Source organism: Gallinula chloropus (genome assembly GCF_964237585.1).
Source record: "Gallinula chloropus genome assembly, chromosome: 2".
In the NCBI taxonomy this organism is placed as follows: Eukaryota; Metazoa; Chordata; class Aves; order Gruiformes; family Rallidae; genus Gallinula; species Gallinula chloropus.
Genome location: NC_140086.1, coordinates 5245206 through 5268618, shown reverse-complemented (window position 1 = coordinate 5268618; position 23413 = coordinate 5245206). Strand labels below are relative to the sequence as shown.

Below are 23413 nucleotides of genomic sequence, written 5' to 3'. Positions count from 1 at the left end.
TGGAGGCCAGTGGCATCCTGGGGTGTATCAGAAGAGGTGTGGTTAGTGAGTCAACAGAGGTCTTTCTCCCATTCTGACCTGGTGAGACCGCACCTGGATTACTGTGTCCAGTTCTGGGTCCCTCAGTTAAAGGACACAGAGCTCCTTGAAAGTGCCCAGCACAGGGCCATCGTGACAATTAAGGGAGTAGAACACCTTCCTTATGAGGAGAGGCTGAGGGAGCTGGGCCTCTTCAGCTTGGAGAAGAGGAGACTGAGGGGTGACCTCATTAATGCTTATAAATATGTAACGGGTGAGAGGCAGGAGGATGGAGCCAGGCTCTTCTCAGCGATGGCCAGCGATAGTACAAGGGGCAACGGGCGCAAGCTGAAGCTTAGGAGGTTCTGTATGAATATAAGGAGAAATTAATTCACTGTGAGGGTGACAGAGCCCTGGGACAGGCTGCCCAGAGAAGTTGGGGAGCCTCCTTCTCTGGAGACATTCAAAACCCACCTGGATTGTGTTCCTGTGGGATTTAGTCCAAGTGATCCTGCTCTGGCAAGGGGTTGGACTGGATGATCTTTTGGTCCTTCCAACTCAAAAAATTCTGTGATTCTGTGATTCCTTGAGGCATTCAGACACCAAAAAGCACTGACTACAGCAAAATGTTTTTTCAGTCCTGAGAGATAAAACTCCCCCCCTTGCAGAAACGACGCTAATTTGAGGCTAGTAGTATATCAAGCTCAAATTTATATTCATTTATCTTTACAGCTCATTGCCTTGTAGATTCCAGCACTGAAGTACTTCATTTGTTAAGCTAAACAGCTCAAGAACATCTTCAGTTTCATGCAAACACATTTTAAAATGCTCCTAGCCTCAAGTAACTACTATTCCATAAATAAATAAGCAACATTACCCAAACATTTAAAGTTTGGGGTTTCTTTCCTCTTGCCCTCTGGCTTGCAAGCTTTCACAAACTCCAGTCATGTTTCCCCAGTCTGACTCTGCAGCTCCATGCACCAGAATTTGACTAAGAAAATTTTAAAGCCTCTCCCAATCCCAACAATTTTGAAGAAAAAATAAGTACAGTGAAAATCCTCAGCTTATTTCATGAAATGATAGAATCACAAGGTTGGAAAAGACCTCTGAGATCACCAAGTCCAACCATTCCTGTCCTATGCTAAACCATATCCCTAGGCACCTCGTCCACCTGTCTTTTAAACAAATCCAGGGTTGGTGAATCAACCCCCTCCCTGGGCAGCGTGTTCCACATCTCAACAACCCATTTGGTGAAGAACTTTTTCCTCACATCTAATCTGACCCTGCCCTGGTGCAGCTTGAGGCCATTTCCCCTCATCCTATCACCTGTCGCTTGGGTGAAGAGACCAACACCCATCTCTCCACACCCTCCTTTCAAGTAGTTGTAGGCGGTGATGAGGTCTCCCCTCAGCCTCCTCTTCTCCAAGCTAAACAACCCCAGACAACCATGAGGCACTGTCACGATGATGCTACGAGCACAGTTGTCTCCAGGTGTTGTCTCCAAGTTGTCTCTTCTGTTAGCACAACAAGCAATTTTATATTGATATAAAGCTCTGCCCATACATTGCATACATCTCTTTATTTTTGTATTTCAACTCTGGAAGGTATAAAAGGAGATGATAAACTTTAGGAAACCTGTGGACATAATCTAGTGTCCTAATACAGGTATTTGTATCAAAAATAGTGTGACCAGTAGGTCTGGGGAGGTGATTGTGCCCCTGTACTGGGCATTGGTGAGGCTGCACCTCGAGTTCTGTGTCCAATTCTGAGCTCCTCACCACAAGGACATTGAGGTCCTGGAGTGAGTCCAGAGAAGGGCAACCAGGATGGGGAAGGGGCTGGAGGGGAAATCATATGAGGAGCAGCTGAGGCAGCTGGGGATGTTCAGCCTGGAGAAGAGGAGGCTGAGGGGAGACCTTATCACTGCCTACAGCTACCTGAAAGGAGGTTGTAGAGAGGTAGATGATGGTCTCTTCAGCCAGGTGACAGGAGATGGGACAAGGTGAAATGGCACAAAGCTGCACCAGGGCAGGGTCAGATTAGATGTTAGGGAAAAATTCTTCCCTGAAACAGTTGTGAGGGCCTGGAACAGGCTGCTCAGGGAGGGGGTTGAGTCACCATCCCTGGATGCGTGTAACAGACAGGTGGATGAGGTGCTTAGGGATATGGTTTAGCACAGGACAGGAATGGTTGGACTTGATGACCTTAAAGGTCATTTTCAACATACTCATTCTGTGATCAAAGGAATTAATTTTATCTTGATTCTCTTCTCAGAAACCCAGACACACACATTCCTCAAGTTTCACTAAGTCTAAGGAAAAAAAAAAACAAAACCAAAAAACAAACCAGAGGCAGCTTCAATTTCTCCTCCAAAATCCTAACAAGAACTTCCCTGATCACCTTTCACTCTTCTCGAGTCTCCTCTCTGAGATGGCATTAGATCAATGTATGAACCACTGCTTGTGCAAACATTAGAGAAGAACTTTGCAAGAGGTTCAGCATGAGCTGCATAACCTCCCAAAGAAACAGCCTGAAGGAATATTCACTGGAAGAGACACAACAGCTAATTTAATGATAATTAAGTGCACCGCCGCCAGGCAATTGAATAGTTTTCCTAGAAGTCTTTTGTGTTTGCTCCATTATTACTTTTATTGTTGTTAATAGAGTGAAATGAGAGAAATGGGAATAGTTTTTGTTTGTTTGAAAGAAAAAAGGCCCCACCTTTAAGAGAATAAAGCAGAGGCACAAAAATGTGACTGATGAATCTAATTAGTTACACTGGTTTTGTCTGTTTAGTATGAACTCAGAAGGATGTGAAGAGGGAGGGTGACTGCTTATCTGTGGGTTTTGGAGATAGCGTTATCTGAGAGCTTGTGTTTAGCTAAAGGATGGCTGCAGAATCAATTATCAAGATATATACACTCTTCAAGTAGATCAAGCCCCATGGTTGTTGTTCTGCTCCCTGTTTTTATTGATCAGAAGATGACCTCTCCAAATGCTAGCCAGAAAAATCATAGGATGCTATTTAGCCTACCTTAGTTTTACCTAATTTGGAAGAGTTCACTGATTTATGTAAAAGGAGGGCTACAAAGAGGATCAGAGGGCTAGAGTACCTTCCCCATGAGGAGAAGCTGAGAGAGTTGGGGTAGTTCACCCTGAAGAAGAGAAGGCTCCAGGGAGATCTTATAGCAGCCTTGAACAGCTTCAGCAACCACCTCTCTGGGCAGCCTGTTCCAGCACCTCACCACCGTCTCTGTAAAGAACTTCCCCCTAATATCTAATCTAAACTTTCCCTCCTTTAGCTTCAATCCATCCCCCTTGTCCTGCCATTGTCTGCCCTTTTAAGAAGTTGATCCCCAAGGGCCTGAATTCACTTTATTTTCTAACTTTCTATTCTCACCAATATTTTAAAGTATTTTGTCACTATTCTTCACTGGTCAGCCAAAAAACCTCTTAAGTTTCTCGTGTTTTAAGGATTAGGTATTCAAATATACTCAACTCCTAAGAAAAGAAAGGGGATGAACACCAACCCACTGACTAGTGAGGAAGAGGGGAATGTAAACAAAAGCCCAGTTCTGTTTCTGATGTCAGACTTGTAAAATATTTCTTCTTTTACTTGAATGGACAAATTACTGATGGTGTAACTTCTAATTTACCAGGAAACAACGGATGCTTTCCCAGCTAGATAAACTGCAGGCGAATTCCAGCTGGTGTAACTGAAAGTAAAAGTTGGGATTCAGAGGAAAGCTCCGTGTTTGTGAGGACAGAGAAATGAGAGAATAGCCCCACGCTCGGCACACATGATTTAAGATGAAATCTATCACAGGCCTCGTATTTTCTATACCAGCTGCTACTTTCAAAAGCCATCTGCTTGGGTTTTCTGCAGAGCACTTTTTTATCCAGCTGCAGGATTGCAGGAGAACGTTTGCTGGGGCTGACAAGCTGCCCTGTCAGCACAGTTTGTAAAAGCATCGTGCTGGATTTAAATACCTGTATTAAAAAAGAGAGTCAAACCATTCTGATCTTAGTACCGAATGCTTGACAGGAGTTTAGTGCTTTGAAACCACCTATTTGCTGTTTCTTGAAGATATGTTTTAAGTTTACTTATCACCTTAGAAATCATTAAATAAAACTATCAAACTTTCTAATGAGTTTTCTCCCCTAGCTGTAATGGAAATTCTTTACCAAACGGGTCTGAAAAAGGGTGAAACCCAGTAATTAGCCACCACATTGGCTTTCTCAGCTCGTTTATAATGTTCCCATGAAATTTCCCACAGGATAATCTCTAATTTTTCAGGAGGACAGTTTAAAAATACACAATCTATTTCTCTGGCTTTCCTTTCAATGTCTATGACCTACTTCTATAACTTAGTTTTGTTAATTTTTTAATTTTCTATTCAAATCGGCATTGCTTTGAAACCTGCAATTAAACAGCTCTCTGGTCATTAAGCACCCCAAAGAGTTAAGCATAATCACAACAATATTTTATAACCCACCATTGCAACATACAAGATGTTCAGATAAACAAACAAACACCTTAAGCACTCTGTTTAGCAAGTTAGCATAAGAATCATTAATTACATTAATTTAACAAAGCATGGAAATTAAAGATTCATAACATCATTTTCTCCTCATCCATTAGTTCTAGCCAGATATTTTTAGCTGGTGGGGTTTTATATTCAGAAATTAGGTGCTTGTGCTGAGTTGGTGGCATTTTACACTTAAGACACAACACTTCTGGTGACGTTGGTCCTACAAAAGTCCAGTGAAGGTATCCCTGTAGTTTATCAATTTGTGACAGTCCAGAATACCTCAGTTTATCAACCTGAAAGCGACATACATGACCAAGACGCTTTAAGCACATACCAGATTTGTTTTCTCTTTATAGAGAGAGTGGGGTGAGGGGCTGGAACAGGCTGCCCAGAGAGGTGGTGGATGCCCCATCCCTGGAGGTGTTCAGGGCCAGGTTGGATGGGGCCCTGGGCAACCTTGTGTAGCTCCAGGCCTGGAGGTTGGCGGCCCTGCCTGTGACAGGGGGTTTGGAGCTCTATTATCCTTGTGGTCTCTTCCAATCCAGACTAGTCAATGATTCTATGATAATTCCCCATTTAAAATGAAGCCTCACTCTCTATTCACAGCTCTCCTACTCAGGCTGCATTTTGTTTCACGCCTGCAGCAGGTACCACGGCCCAAGTCCACCACAACCCACGACACAGCCCTTCTCCAGTACCCTGTCAGACATAAGCATCTCAGCTGTTCTGTGGTTGCTGCTGTGATCTTTCTCATAGTGTTAAGTGCACTGCAGACATGCTGTGAGGCACCCTGGGACAGATACATCGTTAGACGAAGGTGGAACAACCACCCTAGTGGAACAACCCAATGCAACTTTCATACCACTGCAAAAGGAGATGGCTCCTCTATCTTCCCAGCAGCAGGATCCTGTAGAACACTGAATTTTCTTTCCTACACAATCAGAATAAGCAGCTTGAAGGAAAAGGGTCTCAAACCCACGTTGCTACAGCTTCAGAAATCTGATGAAAAATTAACCCTCAAAGATTTGTGCCTCATCTGCTCTGAAGGAAGAACCATATGCACAGAAGCCCAAAGCACGCCTCTAATGGCAATCAGTATTTTTAGGAGCCACCTTAATGATCCTAATGGTGGCTTGAAAAATATGCACAGGAGGCAAACACATATGTGTGCTCCACCCCAATTTACCCATCTGATAATATTAAACTTATTACAGAAGATACATCTACATTAGGGAAAATTAAGGCTTTGCCCTCTTGCAGTGGAGTTAAAAGCACTGATTCGGTATCAGGATAACATTCATTTGCCATCTGCCCTCAGCTGCTCCTCCTCTCCAGCTTCCAAGGTCACAGGCTCTATATTATCTAGAGGTGATCTTTGACATGGCTAACTAATTTTGGAAGCTCCTCTGTTAATAATAAGGGCATTAGAGATGGGGTGCATGTGGAGGAGGGGGGAAAATCAACTTCTGAAGAGGCATTGTTAGGGACAGAAGGACTAAAACCGATCCCCTTCTGTCCGAGTGGGCTGATCTCCAGATGTCACTGCAACAGACACTGCTGCCTCTCAGACCTTCCATAAAGTAGGACTATACTCCTGGGAGCCATATAGTACCCAACCTACTAAGCATGCCTTGCTAAGGGCTAATTTTATATCCCTCCTCTCTGACTGTTGCTTTTCCAGAACAAAAGAGTCCAAGCACATGATCCAACTTCTTTTTGTCTGTGTGGTGCACGCTCTCCAAAGCCTAAACCAGAGTAACAGGGCATTTGAGATCACCAACACAGACCTACCCATGCATCAGTACATGGAAACCTGCCCTCAGCATTTAAAATGAAGAGTAATTAATCCTGAATTAAGAGTAATTCATGTGTGACCGCAAGTTCACAAGTGATATTTTCACTGCTCTGGTTGACAGGTGGAAATTTTCAATCCAAGCAGCCCCTTTTCTTTGGGTTGAGCCTGGCTGTTGGAGGGGTGTTTAGGAATATGAGGATGTTTGACATTCCTATGGCACAGCGCTATGAACAGCAAAGCAGACACCTGACACACACCATTTGGAAGGTCCCAAATTAGTCCCACAACTACACAAACAGCAGGACCAACAACAAGAACATCAGTGTTGTTTTGGGAGCGTAAATCACTTTTTGAAGGTAAAACATGAGGAGTTTATGAGGAATTGTGAATTTCAGCGGTTTCAAGAAACCAGTCCCTAAGGAGGGTATCTCACTTGGAAGTGCTTTTACAAGCTGCAAGGAGGTGATGTTCAGCTTGATTGATATTTTTATCATTTCAATTTTTTCTAAACATCTTGTCAAGCAGCTGCAATTCTTACATTTATTACACCTTCCCCTTACAGTTTATGTATCAACCATTAACTCTTCCTGAAAGACCTTTTGTTTGTTTGTTTATGTGTTTTAAATGGGTGCCAGCACCAGGAACAACGCCAACTTTTCTCCTCATGTCCTTCATTTTCTTTTCAGCTTTTCCTGTCAAAGTCATTTGCTTCAGGTCTCCTATTTTTATTACAGTCTAAGAGATGTTGTTATTTAATTAGGTCAAAGAGTCTAATTCCCAGCCTGCACTTCAAATTATATCTCACACACCTTAACCTTATAAAACTTTATTCATTAAGTTATTACAGTAATTGCCTGGACTTAAAATCTCCTACATGTTGGGGGAGAGTGATATAAAAATAATTTAATTTGCATGATGCATTTATCTGATACACCACAAAAGCCTATTTTCATTTAAGGAAATATATATTAACATCTTCACAGACAAGACAGAGAGCAGAAAAAGTGGCTTTTGCCCACAAGAAACTTTGCCTCCTCTTCCTTCAGAGAATTTTGGGCTTTAGAAGAAAACAAGTATCACTTTTTTTCTCTTATCTTTTTCTAAACTGTTTTCTTATGAATCTGGCAAAGGACTGAATAAATCCCTGCACATAGAAGTCAGCCCAATTTTTGGTAGAACATCATTTACCTGCCCTAACTTCAAGATTATCCTCTCTCTGCTTGCAATTTCTCCTGTGAACTACACAAACTTCATCTCATTTTAAAAAGCAAAACAAAAACATGGTCTGGTCTATGGTCTCCTTAATTATAAATATATATATATTTATATATTTCACAGACATCTCCAGGGCAGCTCCAAGGTGCAGGCTGAACGAGGCAGCACAGAGAAAAAGTCCACGCTGATAAAAATGACTTTTTCATGATCTTTGGGATCTAAAAAAACCCCAAAAGTTGCTTTAAAAGTCTTCTGTTTGAAGCACAAGGACAGCAACAATGGAACAGCTGATGCCTAAGAGCTGCTTCCCCCCACCACCCCCCATACAGATGCTTGCTCCCTTTTCATCAAGGGATAAACCATCTCCAATTACTGGAGGCTAACATGTTATTCAAGGATAAATGTGTGCAGGCTCTTGTCCCACAATAAAAGGAAGGCAATTCAAGTAGCTTACATCTGATTCTCATTATATGGATGTTTTTAAAAGCTGTATTCTATCTGGAGGTTAAGATACGGCTTTCGTTCCTCCTTCAGCTACTAAAGGCAGAAGAGAGAAGCTTGTTTCCTTTATTTCCACCCCCCAACAGCCATGTCACAGGAACAGGGGGGAAAGGAAGACATGTAGCAATGAGTTTTACTAAGACATTTAAAGCAACTGGAAAAGGTCCCAGAAAGTGCAAGGAAACCGTGAAGTCTAATTTTTATTACTCAAAAAACCCTCCAATTTCAAAACCTAATTTTGTACCCTTGTTTCCTCCAAAGTTTTCCTGAAAAAGGGTAAAAATCCACACAAAAGATGGATAGCTTTATTCTTGAGATCTACAAAACAACTACTCAACAACCACAACAAGAAGAGGTTATGTCCTGATAAAAATGAACTACCACTATTCCCACTCAGCGATCCTGTGTGCTTCCCATTTGAGATTTGGGGGGTGGGGTTAGAGTTCCTGTTGGTTCAGGATTGGGTACAGAGTAAAAGGGGCCACGACTGAAGGCTGGCACATTTAAACCATGCAGAAGCATCTGTCAACTGTGCAGACAACCAGAAACCCGACACTTCCTGACTCTTCTTTTTAATACTTTAACCCCACAATTCAAACAGCATTGGGTGGGATTCCATTTGCTTAATTTGGCTGAAATTTTAAGCAACAGGGGCCAAGGGGATAACGAAGTCAGGGTGATGTCACCACCTAAATGCTGCACTTAATGAGAAAAAGAGAAGGCACTTCTGAACACCTGTCATCTCCTACCTTAGAATCACAGGATCATAGAATGGTTTCAGTTGGAAAAGACCTTCAAGATCAAGTCCAACCACATATCCAGCTCTACTAGGTCCAACACTAGACCATGTCACCAAGTACAACATCTACTCTTCTTTTAAACACCTCTAGGGACAGGGACTCAATCACCCCCCTGGGCAGCCTGTTCCAATATCTGACTACCCTTTCAGCAAAGAAATTTTTCCTAATATCCAACCTCAGCTTCCTTCAGACCGTGTCCTCCTGGCCTGTCACTACATACCAAGAAGAAGAGACCAACCCCAACCTCACTACAACCACCCTTTAGTTAGCTGTAGAGAGCGATGAGGTCTCCCCTCAGTCTCCTTTTCTCCAGACTAAAACCTCAACCTTTGACACTTTCCACAGACCATTAAAAAGGAGCAATTCTATCATTAGTCCATTGACCAGAGCTCTCAACTGGGATGTAAGGTGACACATATTGAACACACAACTCCTCCACTCAAGAGGGACAGACTAAGCATTCAAGTTGGAGCACAGGAAGTTCCACACCAATATTGGGAAGAACTTCTTCACAGTGAGGGTGACAGAGCCCTGGGACAGGCTGCCCAGGGGGGTGTGGAGTCTCCTTCATTCAAGACCCATCTGGACGCCGACCTGTGTGACCTGTCCTAGAGAACCTGCTTTGGCAGGGGGGTTGGACTCGATGATCTCTTGAGGTCCCTTCCAATCCCTACAATTCTGTGATCAGCCTCTACCCCATCTCAAGTCTCAAAGCTGAAGTACAGCATGAAACACAGATCCTTTGCTGGAACCATATGGTATTGATATTAATATGACTCACAGAATCACAGAATGGTTTGGAAGTGACCTCAAAGCCCATCAAGTTCCAATCCCCTGCCATGGGCAGATACATCTTCCACTAGACCAGGCTGCTCAAAGCCCCATCCAACCTGGCCGCGAACACTGTCAGGGATGAGGCAGCCACAGCTTCTCCAGGCAACCTGTGCCAGTGCCTCACCACAGCCACAGTGAAGAATTTCTCCCATTATCTAATTGAGATCTTCCTTTCTTCAGCTTAAAGGCTTCAAGACTCATTCTGATGTCACAAAAAAGTTCCACAGATCTCCCCCTCACACACACACACACAGAGATTTTTCTCCTTTGATGTACAGGTTGTGAAACAGGGGCACTCTTATGAAAAGCCTCATTAAGTGCCTTGCTTTTATACTTCCAATTAGAGCAGCTTACGCCCACCACAGATGGCAGAACGACTGCCACTGATTACAAACGGCTCTATGTCAAGCTGCACAGTTCTGCTCCTGGGTTCTTGTTCAGGACCCTCGAAAAGAAACAATATCCAAAACAAAGTCACAACATCCTTAAAACAGTCAAAATTCAGGAGGGGGGGGAAGGAAAATGAAAAGAGAGTTCATATATTCAGCAGAAGTTGAGGAGACTTCCATGCTTGTACCAATTTATACAGGGCAATGTGCTCACTGAAGTGAAAGGGAGTAGTCATGCATGTGGAGCTCAAATGGGCGCCAGTTTTCAGTTCAGGAGCCTGGTAATTGTGGTTTGGGCTAACTGTATGAATAAACCCTTTCTGCTGACAGCAATTAAGGTAATGTTCTGTTATCTCTACAAACAGTCTGTGCTCTTCTGGAAGATGAAGGTCACTTGAGGAGCCAGTCTCTCATTCCAACTTTCAGCTTCTTTTTCAACGTTACTGCTGCTCCACAACTCAAATTCAAGAAAATAATTACATTTTCTAAAATCCATGGACAATTCAAGGGTGACAGAGGTCACTTTATTTCTTTTCCTTCCCTGTGAGCTTTTTAATTTGATGTTGTCAATTATTAATGTCAGACAACAGGTGTTTAGATGTTGCCAAGGGAGTAACAGGTTCTCAGCCTCATCTTAAAAAGAAACATTTAGTCACGGGCAGCATCTGGTCCTTGAAATCTGTTTTTTTTCTTCTTTAAAACACATGAGCCAGGAATATCTTTGACTTTTACATCTACAAAAAAGCCAATCTGATTACTGAAGTGTTATATTGGATGTTTAAGAATTCTATTGCTGGATGCTACATTTGTTATCTCTAATACAGTTCCTTCAGTGCAGAAAGCTCAATACATCTATGTACACATGGATGAGTTACATACATTTGTTGTTCTTGCCTATATACAACGTGACATGTCTGATCACGAAGGGTGAGCTGTGGCTGACAAAAGAGGATGTTAAAACGTTGTGGGAATGAAAATGAAAGAGGAACAGAGCGTGAAAACGAGTATTTTTTTGTTTTCCCACATCGTCCTATGTTTAAATCTGGTTTATGATGCAGCTTTATTGCTCCAATTCTTCTCCCAAATCAGTGGGGTTACCCTGGAATTGCCCTAATTTATTCATGAGGCCAAGTGGGATTTATGGAGTAAAACAGAATCATGGACAGAGAGTGAAAGATGTGAAAATCTGTGCACCTGATGATTCCCATGACAATGGAGACCCAAATACCTCACAGCACCCCAGCACGAAGAACAGGGACTTTTGAAGAACTAGATTTAGAAATACTTCATGATAAGGTGGAGAATTAAGGGGAAGCTGGGGGGGGGGGGGGGGGGGGGGGGGAGGGGGGAAAGAGAGACAGTATTCAGAGCAAGGAGACAAGAACCTCTGATTTTCATTTTCTGACAGAAATAGGATTCAGGGCATTGTCAGAGAGATGCAGCTGTCATCTCTGTACATCAGTTCCTGCTGACCTTCATAAACCTTCTCGCTGCTCGGAGCCGCTCGCGTCGCTTCCTAATGGTTTCCACACATTTACTGAAAACATGTTTCTCAGAAAATGCTAAAAAATATTTCTTTGGCATTTTAAATTCCTTGCTTGAGAGAAATAGTTCTCTAGGGGATGAATGAGACAACGCTGCAGGCTCCCCAGCTCTTGGGTAGGGAAATGATGGGAGTTCAGGAAATTATTTTGGAGCTCATCACCCACTTTTGCATCATAGAAAACACAAATCATAGAATCACAGAATGGTCTGAGTTGGAAGGGACCCCAAGGATCAGAGAGCTCCAATCACCTTGCCACAGGCAGGGCCAACAACCTCAGGCCTGGATCTACACAAGGTTGCCCAGGGCCCCATCCAACCTGGCCTTCAACACCTCCAGGGACGGGGCATCCATCACCTCTCTGGGCAGCCTGTTCAGCACCTCACCACTCTCTCTGTAAACAACTTCCCCCTAATATCTAATCTAAACTTTCCTTCCTTTAGCTTTAATCCATTCCTCCTTGTCCTGCCATTGTCTATCTTTTTAAAAAGCTGAATCCCCTCCTGAAATCTCTTCCACAAATCTCCTGTGTTCACAGCCAGCATGGAGAAAGTCTTTTGTTATTAAGGAAAAAATAACATGACTGTCTTGTTTCTAGATGAACCCCCAACAGTGCTACAGAGTCACCAAAAAACAGACATTTTTAGGCTGAAACATGCCCATCACATGGATTAAACTAGAATGCTAACTAAGTCCAGATAAGCACTGCACTACCATTGTATTCTCAGATGTCACCACCACCACACATCAGTACAAGGATGGCATCACACATTAAAAAAATCAAAAGGCATTTACCTAAGGCAGAAACAGGTGTGTGAACAGTAAAGGACAGAAGATGTTTCAGAAATTGGCCCGAGCAAGTTTAAATCTATATCCTCAGACAAAAGGGAATAATATATTTTCATCTTTTTAGAAACTTAAAAAGAAAATTTAACCAGAATTACTATTTCCTGGTTCCTCACCTACAATATTGTCTGTTCACACAGGCAGAAGAGGACCCCGCTTTGGATCAGTCCCAGTTATAACCTAAGTTTAAAGGATGTTGCACAAGAAATACGGTATGGTCCCCGAAAATTGGGATATTCTTGGATGTGGCAGGCACACAACAAAACCCAGTAGTTCACTGAAATAGTTTTCCTTGGAAGAAGCCTTTGAACTTTCAACAACTTTACCAGCACTACACATTGTTCCTTTGAAACAACAACATGGATCAGGAAAAAAATTATTCCTATATAAAAAAAATTAATAAAAAAAATCCAGAGCGTTCATGGTCCAGTTCTTGAGCTTTGCCATTTCAGTCCTCTCCTCCTACTTCTTATTCCTACCTTACTCCATCTCTATCATGACAATACTCCAAACAAGGATTCTTTTAAATAATCTGTGTTAGAATCACAGAATGTGTAAGGTTGGAAGGAACCTTTAAATGTCTTCTGGTCCAACCCCCGCCCCCCCGATCTTTACTAGATCAGGTTGCTCAGAGCCCCATCAAGCCTGACCTTGAATATCTCCAGGGATGGGGCCACCACTACCTCTCTGGGCAATTTGTTCCAGTGATCCACCACACTCACAGTGAAGAACTTCTTCCTAATATCCACCCTAAATCTCCCCTTTCCTAATGCAAAACCATCACGCCTCATCCTATTGCTATGTGGCCTTGGGAACAGTTCTTGCCCAGCTTCCTTACAGGCACCTTTCAGGTACTGGAAGGCCATTATAAGGTCCCCCAGAGCCTTCTCTTCTCCAAGATGAACAAGACCAACTCTCTCAGCCTGTCTTCATGGAACAGGTGCTCCATCCCTTTGATCATTTTTGTGGCCCTTATCTGGACGTGCTCCAGCAGGTCCATGTCCTTCTTGTGCTGAGGGCTCCAAAGCTGGACACAGAATTCCAGGTGAGGTCTCACCAGAGCAGAGCAGAGGGGCAGAATCCCCCCTCTCCATCTGCTGTCCACACTTTTTGTGATGCAGCCCAGGATGCAGTTGGCCTTCTGGGCTGCAGATGCACATTGGTGGCTCATGTCCAGCTTTCCATCCACAAGTACCCCCAAAATCCTTTTCCTCACCCTCCTATATGGACGATTAAGAGTTAATCCTTTAATCATTACCACAATCTAATCCTCCATAGAGCAGTACACAGCACTGCCTAGAACTATGACAGAAAACACTCTCTGCTTCACCAACCTGTCAGTGTCAGTAACACAAACTGACTGTAAAGCACTAACAACGTTTCACTGTATGAACACAGACATCACACCATCCACACGCTGGGAAAGACCCACCTGAAGGCAGCAACTAAGCAAGTTCAGGCTTCACTTTTCACACATGTAGTTAGGGGATACTATAACCCTCCTAGTCCAGCCTCCTCTAGAAGATATCCCCATGAAGTTTTACTTTGAGATTGTCAGTCTAAAAGCTGATTAAACTTAATTAAGCAAACAAATAAAGATGAACATGCTTAATTTACAGAAACCTTTTTCATTTAGCAGTTTTATTAATGAATAAGAGATATCCAAATCGAGGAAATAACATGATGTGTGGAAAAATAATTCCATGTAGTGAAGTTGCCCACTCATCTGCACTTGCAAAGATAAATTCAGAAGTTTAATAGTGTGAAATAACTGTAAGAAAGCTAAACAACAGTAAGTTTTATCTAGGTTTAGATGACAACTGAAGGATTACCACCTATTTGGAAAATATTCCTCACCCCTTCTTAAGGAGTAAGATGCCACAGACTTTCTCCTTTATATATGCAACCTGAAATTATACCAATTTCTGTTTCTGCAGTAATATGTTATCTCCACAAAGCTAGAGTTTACCAAATTGATGCCAGCAAAAGAAAAAGTAGTAAAATCAAACATACCTGCTGATAGAAAAAATTTAGAGTCGGTTTGTCCTCAGTGAACTGGTTTAGAAATCCTTTGGGCAAATACCGAATTCTCAATTCATATCTGAAAAGCAAAAGAGAGATGGTGAGACAAAAAGAGCACCTGTGATTTCATCCTAAAAAAACCCTCCAGATGTTCTTAAAAATAAGGGTAAAGTTGAAGCAAACTCAGAAAGCTAAGGGAAGATTTCCTCTTTTGACTACTCAGAGAACTGAACTGGAATGCAGCACCTGACATTTCATAGAGGAGTTTACAGAGGACCTTTGTAAGAGAAGCAAACAAAGCCCTGTTGCCTCAAAGCTTCAGTCAGGTCTGGAGCATCAAGACCTGGAGCAGATAGGCTGTCAGGTCCAGATCAATGGTAAGGGAGGTCCCAATTAGGTGACAACAGTAGATGAGCTGCCATAACACCCAGCAAGACCCACTGTCAACAGCTTTAATCTTTGGTTATCTCCAGCAAGACACATCTCACTGCTCCAAGTGAAAGTGGCAACCAGTGTTACTCACTACATACTACAGACAAAACAAGGGGTTACTCAAGGAACTTGACTCTGCTCCTTCCCTGCCCAAGTGCTGCAATATTCATCTCTGAATTGTTCCAAAGGTTTTCTAAGGATTTCTCTGCAAAAAGGTCTCCTACTTCCTTATTTCTCATCGACATGTATGCAACAGCCAAACCAACCAGTTTTCCACGTGACATGCAAGTTAATAGCACACCACAGAGGAGGAACACTCAGAACTCCCTTTTGGTTCACGACCCATTACAAACTTGTATCCATTTTCAAACACGTAACTTCTGCTTCTAAACCCTAAATTTAATGTTTTGCTTGTCCTGCAGGAACAACCCACCATGTCTGAATCTCCCTCCTCTGACACAGTAAATTGCAATAGAACTCTGACAACCAATGTCCTCATCCCTTTGGGTGTGCCAATACAGCATATCCAAAGTATAAAACTCTTTATAGTCCTTGCCTGAAATAAGTCTATTTAACAATCTACTCCTGATGGCAAAATTACAACAGTCCTGATGGCAAACATTACAACATTTTAATGTGCTGGTTGCAGCTGGTAAAAAACTTCTCAGCAAGTGATTTGGCTGTCAGGAATCAAAATTTCTACATGGATTCAATAAAAAGTTATGGCTGCTTAGGATCCCACTGCAAACAGAGGTTGCAGTAGTCTTTGCTTTGAAATAACTGAATATACACTGTCCTTTTAGACATCATTAAAGTAAACATTTTGAAACTGTAAACACATGTTCACACACACTGTTTGCAAACCAGGAATATTTTAAATTATGATTTTTCATAAAATGGAAAGTTTATTACATAAAGGAAAGTGCACACTCAATCTCAGAATCACAGAATGCTCTGGGTTGGAAGGAACCCCAAGGATCAGACAGTTCCAACCCCCCTGCCACAGGCAGGGACACCAACCTCCAGGCCTGGATCTACACAAGGTTGTCCAGGGCCCCACCCAACCCGGTCTTGAACACCTCCAGGGACGGGGCATCCACCACCTCTCTGGGCAGCCTTTCCAGTCTCCCTGTGATCTAATCTAAACCTTCCCTCAAACCCCCTTGTCCTGCCATTATCTACCCTTTTAAAAAGTTGATTCCCCTCCTGTTTCTCTGCTCCCTTCAGGGACTGGAAGGCTGCAATGAGGTCCCCCCACAGCCTTCTCTTCTCCAGGCTGAACAAGCCCAGCTCTCTCAGTCTTCGTGCATAGAAAACACACTCTTAAACAAAAATGAGTTTTCACATTGTAGGATTTACAAGAGGGGTGGAAGACACCTGAAAGAGGGTAGATTTAGATGGGACATAAGGAAGAAATTCTTTACAATGAGGGCATAACAGGTTGTGGCTGCCCTCTCCCTGGCAGTGTTCAAGGCCAGGTTGGATGGGGCTTTTTGGGCAACCTGATCTAGTGAAGGTGTCCCTGCCCATTGCAGGGGGCATGGAACTAGATGGTCCTTTAAGGTCTTTTCCAACACAAATAATTCTCTGATACAATGACACAGACAGGAATAAGCAAAAAAAGATTCAGTCAAGATTAAGACAAACTCTCAAAAATTATTCTGACAAGACACACAATGACTCTTTATTGCTCATCAGTGCTTACATTTCATGATAAATAACAGTATCTAGTTACACACTAAAATTCTAGATATAAGCCAAATTGTACCTGGAGGTGTTTAAGTGCTAAGGGAGAGAAAGGGTGAGCTCCCCTGGCAGAGAAGCAGAAAGGCAGAGACTCCCCTACTGCACACTTTTCCATATCCCCTCAAGTCTGCTGCTGAACACCAGCAATTCCAATACAGAATAAACTAAATCTGTGTAACTGTTCACTTGCATTTTCACTCTCCTTCCACATTTGAAGGTTAAACACTGTTCTAGGAAAGCTTTCCTTACCAATTTCTCATCATTTCCCAGGTGTATTTCCTCCTGCTACTGTGTCCTCACCCTTTTTCTGTTTCTATTCTAATCCCTCTCCTGCCTATCCCAGCAAGGATGAAAATGAGTATTCAAAAGTGAAGACCCAACTCTGAGCAAAGAAAAGCTGACTGACCCCGTACTTGATGGTGCCTGGCTAACTGGTTCTTCACACTGCAACACCTCCCAGTTAATTAAAACAGATTCATCCTTTCCCATTGGAGCTGCACTTTGTCAGATCACTGGATATTAATACAAAATCTGTTACCTATTCCATACTTGTGCTGATGTTTACAAGATACTGACAATAACACAGCAAAGGTTGATGTGCAACTTCAGGGTATCACCATGGACCAAGAGAATTTTGATGGGTGAGTTCAGCTAAGGACAATTCAGGATCTGGAAAACTACCACTGGCCACTTGTCTCGGGCACAAAGCTAGGGCCTGACTGGAATGGATTTGTACATATTCGTACGTTTCTTTGCACACCACAGAACAGCAGCACACAGCACTTCAGGGGGACTGTTAATGGACAAGGTATTGTCAATGATTTCAATGAGTTAAGTTACTAAGTGTACCTGCCCCAAGGAGTTGTGCTGTGTGCCCAGGCAGTGGGGCTTCAAGACAGCTGTGAGGAGAGACTGGGGCTGCTCCAGGCCGGACACAGCCGGTCCCAGCTGGCTCCAACGGCCCCACCACAGGACACAGCTGAACCCCTCAGCCGAGCTGGGGGCACCAGGAGAAAACAGGTTTCATCAAGGCCCAAAGGCGGCACAGGCAGAGCAGGAGGAATCCCGCCCAAGGAGGGAGCAGCAGCACAGGGACCCCAAGGCCGCAGCAGGAGGAGGGGGCAGGAGGTGCTGCAGGCCCGAAGCAGAGATCCCCTGCAGCCCTGCAGAGCCCTGTTGGAGCAGAGACCCACCCTGCAGCCCGGGGAGGGGTATTTCCTTCAGGAGCTGCAGCCCTTGAGAGCCCGGGCGGGAGCAGGGTGTCCCTGAAGGGCTGCATCCTGGGGGAGGGCCCTCCCTGGAGTAGGGAGGTGGGGGAGGAGGGAGGAGCGGTCCAGAGGGGCTGTCATGGACCCACTGCCGCCCCCATCCCTAGTCCTGCACCTCTCGAGGGGAGAGGAGTTGGCCGTGAGGGTGTGAAGGTGGGAATGAGAAGCAGTAGGAGGAACATGTTTCTCACTACTTGAATCTATTTGGCAATAAATTAACTTTCCTGAATTTGAGCCTGTGGCCACGCTTGGTCTGTGACCTGTATTACTGACTGACGCACAACTTGTCTTACCCTGTCTTCTCCCCCTGTCCCGTAGAGGAGGGAGTGAGAGAGGGTATGGCAGTCAGCCAAGGACAACCCAACAACACAGGGGTATCAAGCACCTGACCAAGGGGACCTTCTAAATGTTGGAAAAGAAGTGTTACAATTCACTGCATGTGTTTCAGGTAACAGATGCTGAAGATGGGGTTGAAGTTTCACAGTATGCAAGTGAAAAGAATAATTAATTTTGTCTTCCACTGGACTAAGAACAACTATTGCCTAAATACTGGCAGTCACTCCACATCAACTCTGTTTCAGTCGTCCTGCAAGCCAAAAATCAGAGACCATTCAGGCCTGAAGAAATGCACGTGGAACTGATCTCATACCTTAAGCAATGCACATACTGTCTGATTCAACCTGATCTAGACCAGGATGTGGAACATCTTTACTCTCTGGAATACAAAAATACAAGGAAAGCAATCTTTCTCCTTTCCAGGCACTTGTCTTCTGAACTGAGGAGCCATGAGAAGTACTGCTTTTTGCAACAAGATCTCATGAGAAAATCAGGTAAGGCAAAACAGCTCATCTGGGACAATCACAGAGAGTGACCTTCATTACCTATTTATAACCTAATCTCTGAGTACACCTATGGGAATGGAGAAGCTGACTTCCAAAGGCCAGGACTGGCTTGATTTTCACTATCTTCTAGATCTACCATCTTTGAAACGCAGCCAACTGATGAGGATAACAAGTCTCTCTCTCACAAACCAGGTCTGCTTTTTGAGCAAGTATAGCAGCTGATCTGATCATCACTTTATCTCTGATAAAACCAGAAAATGACTATTCTGCTTGCTGCTCTGCACGTACACTGTGGTACAGAAGCTTCCACGCACACGCAGACACGCACGATGGGCCTCTGCTCAGACCTGCAGAAAGGTCACTATCCAAGTTAAGCTGATTGGTGAAGTGACCTGTCCACAACATAGCATCCACTTCTGAGAAGACACTTCTAGGAGCTTCCCTCTGAGTAACAAGCACTGCCCAAGCAGTTGGTAGAGCCAAAAACCCCCATAATCCAATTCCTCATTATTTTGAGGCACTGGAAGTAGTAGACCTCCCCAGTCCCAACCATGTAGGTTGCTTCCAGCAGGTTCTGATTCAGTTCACATCAACAGAAAAGAAACCAGAAAGGAGAAGATGGGCACTAAAAGGCAGACAAAGGAGGGAGAAAATAACCTTGTGTGAGAGTTTAATGAACTGAATCAGCTTGCTGAAGGATCAGACAAGCATTAAAGCTCAGAGAAGAAAAGGGAAAGGACTGGCTAACTAGAAGTTAAAGAGTGGAGAAGAAAAACTGTGGAGAGGAGAGATACAGAGCTTTTAGATCATCTCAGTCAACTCATTACAGCGTTCTGCAGGTGCTCTGGATGTTGTGTCAGTGCCAAGGCATCTGCATGGCAGCTGAGCACTGGGGCCTCTTCTGAGGCACCTTCTGCCTGAATGTTGCCTGCTTGCAAGGACCTGCTTTACCTACAAATCTTAAACCCAGAACCAGAAGATGTGTACCCTGAGGGGAAAAATTTGTTATTCCAACCTCTTTAATCTGCCCTTACAGAACAAGGGAAGAGCAGCAAATAGAACACTACTTTGGCCCATTGTGTTAACCCTAGTTCACCTAGCTGGAAAGATGAAGGTTAAGGGAGGAGGAAGGAAGGAGGAAGGCTCTTTCATCTTTCACCCTCATGCACTTGGAAACATCCAATCACTAAAGTAATACTGCTACAAGTGAAGATTAATTTCTTCATTAAAAAAATCAGTTTAATGTTAGCATAAACAATGAAAGGAAACCTGAAGCAAACCAATCCACTCCAGTCTTCATTCCATTCCCATAAAAAAAAGCCTCAGGATTTTGTTTGTATTTCAGTTGTCAGCTGGGATCATCTCACATGCACAGGTACACAAGCAAATGAAGAATTAACTATTTATGCTCCTGTAAACTAAAGCTAAGAGCAGCAGTGTGATTAGAATTCAGTAACGAACAAAAACCCCTCTCAGACTGCATGTGGAAGACAGGAGTTATTCTAAAGCAACTACATGGAATTACACTCAGGTTATACTGTGCTTCCATACTGCTAAATCTTGCATAGCTCAAAGAAATCACAGTAGTATTACCCAACATGAGATAAAACACAGCAGACTCCAGAACACTTCTTTCCTGAATAAGCTGCCACAATCAGACTAACAAGGAGTTCCAATAATTTTAACTCAGATCATTTTTGGCACCCTGATTTAAACACATTCACAATTTTCTAATGCTGGATGGAATAATCTTCATTGCTAGACAATAAAATAGAATGGAAAGAGGATATTTTGTTTGATATGGTAAACTAACATGGACATTCCCAGTGTAACATAGAGTAAAGACACAGGCAGAGCTAATAGAAGGCTTTTATCTGAATTTCAGGGCCAAACTTTTGTAGGAAAAAATTAAGTGTGAGGACTTGACTGATTTTTATATTTTAAACACCTACACAAAAGGTTAAACCCCTGCTGTCTTGTGCAAAATCCAAACCTTTTTTTAATCAAGAAGGTCAAAGCAGTATATAAAAGCAAACATGAGGGTGGGGGGAAAAAACACTTCCAGTAAGCAAAGATTTCCTGTTTGCCTTTCGCCACGTAACTGAGGTTTATCCACTGGCAGCTTGGCAGAGCTGAACTGTGTGTGCTCCTGCAACTGTCCTATTTGCCAAAGGGAAGAACACTTGAAGTGAAGGAATTTTGGGTGACCTTGTTGCCCTGAAGTCCACTCTTATTTACTCTTCCTAAACTCCACCTACAGTTTGCAGCACTCATATTCCTACTCCTCCTCTCCCCTGGCCCATCCTCCAAAGCATTATGAACAGTACAGTGCCAAATGAAAGCTGCATATGCATGAGATGGATTTTACTCTGGTAACTTCTGTGTAAACCCTACTGACAATCAGTGTAACTTCTCTATTAGTCTAGAAGAACATTAGAGCTGTAATTTCTGAGCATGTGGCCTTTTATATTTAATTATTAAAAAATAAACACACAAGAGGCGGTTACCAGTTTGTTAACGCTATAGGAAGCATTTCATTTAAGAACCATTCAGAGCCTTCTCTCCCTTCACTAATCTAAATAGTTCTACAAGTACTGTCATATGATCTTAAACACTCTGTGTTAGGGTATTACAAATATGACAGCAACGTTTTGATTATGCACAGTGAATCTCCCCGGGTTTAAAAGGTATGTCAGCCTGCACGGATCCGATAAACCATTAAATGACACTCTGGAAAGGTACTGAATAATTCACAGCTTATCACAGCTCTTTCATCAGGTATTTTATACGATTCCTGTCCAGAAACTTCAAAACAATAATCTAATTCTGCTTTTAAAACTGATCAACTTTGTTCTGCAACGTGCACAACGCGAGTTGCCCCGTCTAATAAAATTGGAAGTGACATTTGCACAGCGTGTAGCAAATTGCCATGGCGTAAATTATTCACACCTTACACACATCTTACACGCAGCACGGCTCTCAAGGAATCAGTCACAGAATCATAGGGGTTGGAAGGGGCCTCAAGAGATCATCAGGTCCAACCCCCCTGCCAAAACAGGGTCCCTAGGGCAGGTCACACAGGTCGGCATCCACATGGGTCTTGAATATCTCCAGAGGAGGAGACTCCACACCCCCCTAGGCAGCCTGTCCCAGGGCTCTGTCACCATCACTGGGAAAAAGTTCTTCCCCATATTGGTGTGGAACTTCCTGTGCTCCAACTTGCAGCCATTGCCCCTTGTCCTGTCCCCACTGAAAGACAACTGAGAAGAGTCTGGCCATTTCCCCGTGTCCCACACTTGAGATATTTATAAACATTGATCAGATCCCCTCTCAGGCTTCTTTTCTCAAGGCTGAGCAGCCCCAGCTCACTCAGTCATTCCCCATAGGGGAGATGTTCCAGGCCTTTAATCATCATTGTAGCCCTTCTCTGGACTTTCCCCAGGAGATCCCTGTCTATTTTATCCCAGGGAGCCCACACCTGGACACAATACTCCAGGTGGGGCCTGACCAGGGCAGAGGGAGGATCACTTCCTGTGACCTGTTGGCCACACTCCTCCTGATGCCCCCCCAGGATCCCATTGGCTCTCTCAGCCCCCAGGGCACACTGCTGGCTCATGGCCAACCTGTCACCCACCAGGACCCCCAGGTCCTTCTCCGCAGAGCTCCTCTCCAACAGGTCATCCCCCAGCCTGTACTGATATAAGCTGTTATTCCTTCCCAGGTGCAAGGGAGAGGCTTGAGGAATCCCCTGCTTCCCATGCTGTAACTGTACAGTCTTATCAATGAAAAATTTCTTGTGACTGACAAAGAGAAAAATATTGATGTGCATCTCAAAGGATAAAATGCAACGTGCACAGAAGAGAAGGTCCAACACTGCTGAAACCAAAATGTTAAACATTTCTAATTTGTTTGAATTTGTTGCATTTGCTTAATTCAGGCCTCTTAAGAGAATTTCAGTACAGACTATGAAGAAAGAAGTTAAGTATAGACTATTTACAGCAGTTATGCAGAAGGGATGTGTAGCCTTTAACACAACTAGCAGCTTCTGCACAAATTGTGGTTACGAACATCAACCACAGGAAAACATGAAGAAAACTCCTGCTATGAACTAGTAACCATAATAATCTCCTTTTAGGTGTTGCCACATGAGGTTAGTACTATATTTGGTTTAATGGTGTTTTAAAATGAGAGCTCCCCACCCTCTCCAGCAGACTATTGTGCCGTTCTGCAGATTAATTTTACTTTCTTCTTGACTCTTTCACAGGAAAGTGGATGATCTTCCCCTTTCTCCTCTCCAGCCTACATCCTCTCCTGAGCATGTACCACCAACACACTCTTTGCCTTTTCATCTTACTCTGCTTAAAAGAAAACTCAGCCTTTGACAGTGACAGAAGGGACAATGGCTTCAAGCTGAAAGAGGGCAAGGTTAGACTACAAGTTAGGAAGAAATTCTTTACTGTGAGGGTGGTGAGGCACTGGCACAGGTTCTCCAGAGAGGTTGTGGAAGCCCCATCCCTGGAGGCATTTAAGGCCATGTTGGATGGGGCTTTAGGCAACCTGGACTAGTGAGGGTGTCCCTGCCCATGGCAGGGGGTTGGAACTAGATGATCTTTGAGGCCCCCTCCAACCC

General features: G+C 43.5%; 1 protein-coding gene across 26 annotated transcripts in view; it reads right to left on the bottom strand.

Annotated features, from left to right (window-relative positions):
• PTK2 (protein tyrosine kinase 2) overlaps positions 1 to 23413 on the bottom strand; it is a gene marked incomplete at its 5' end in the record, with an annotated part of 172637 nt that overhangs the window by 106830 nt on the left and 42394 nt on the right. For all 26 annotated transcript variants that reach the window (XM_084260376.1, XM_084260372.1, XM_084260373.1 and 23 more), the window contains one exon: positions 14487 to 14574. In XM_084260376.1, the coding sequence (XP_084116502.1) occupies positions 14487 to 14574 (88 nt within the window). The remainder of the gene's footprint in view (positions 1 to 14486; positions 14575 to 23413) is intronic.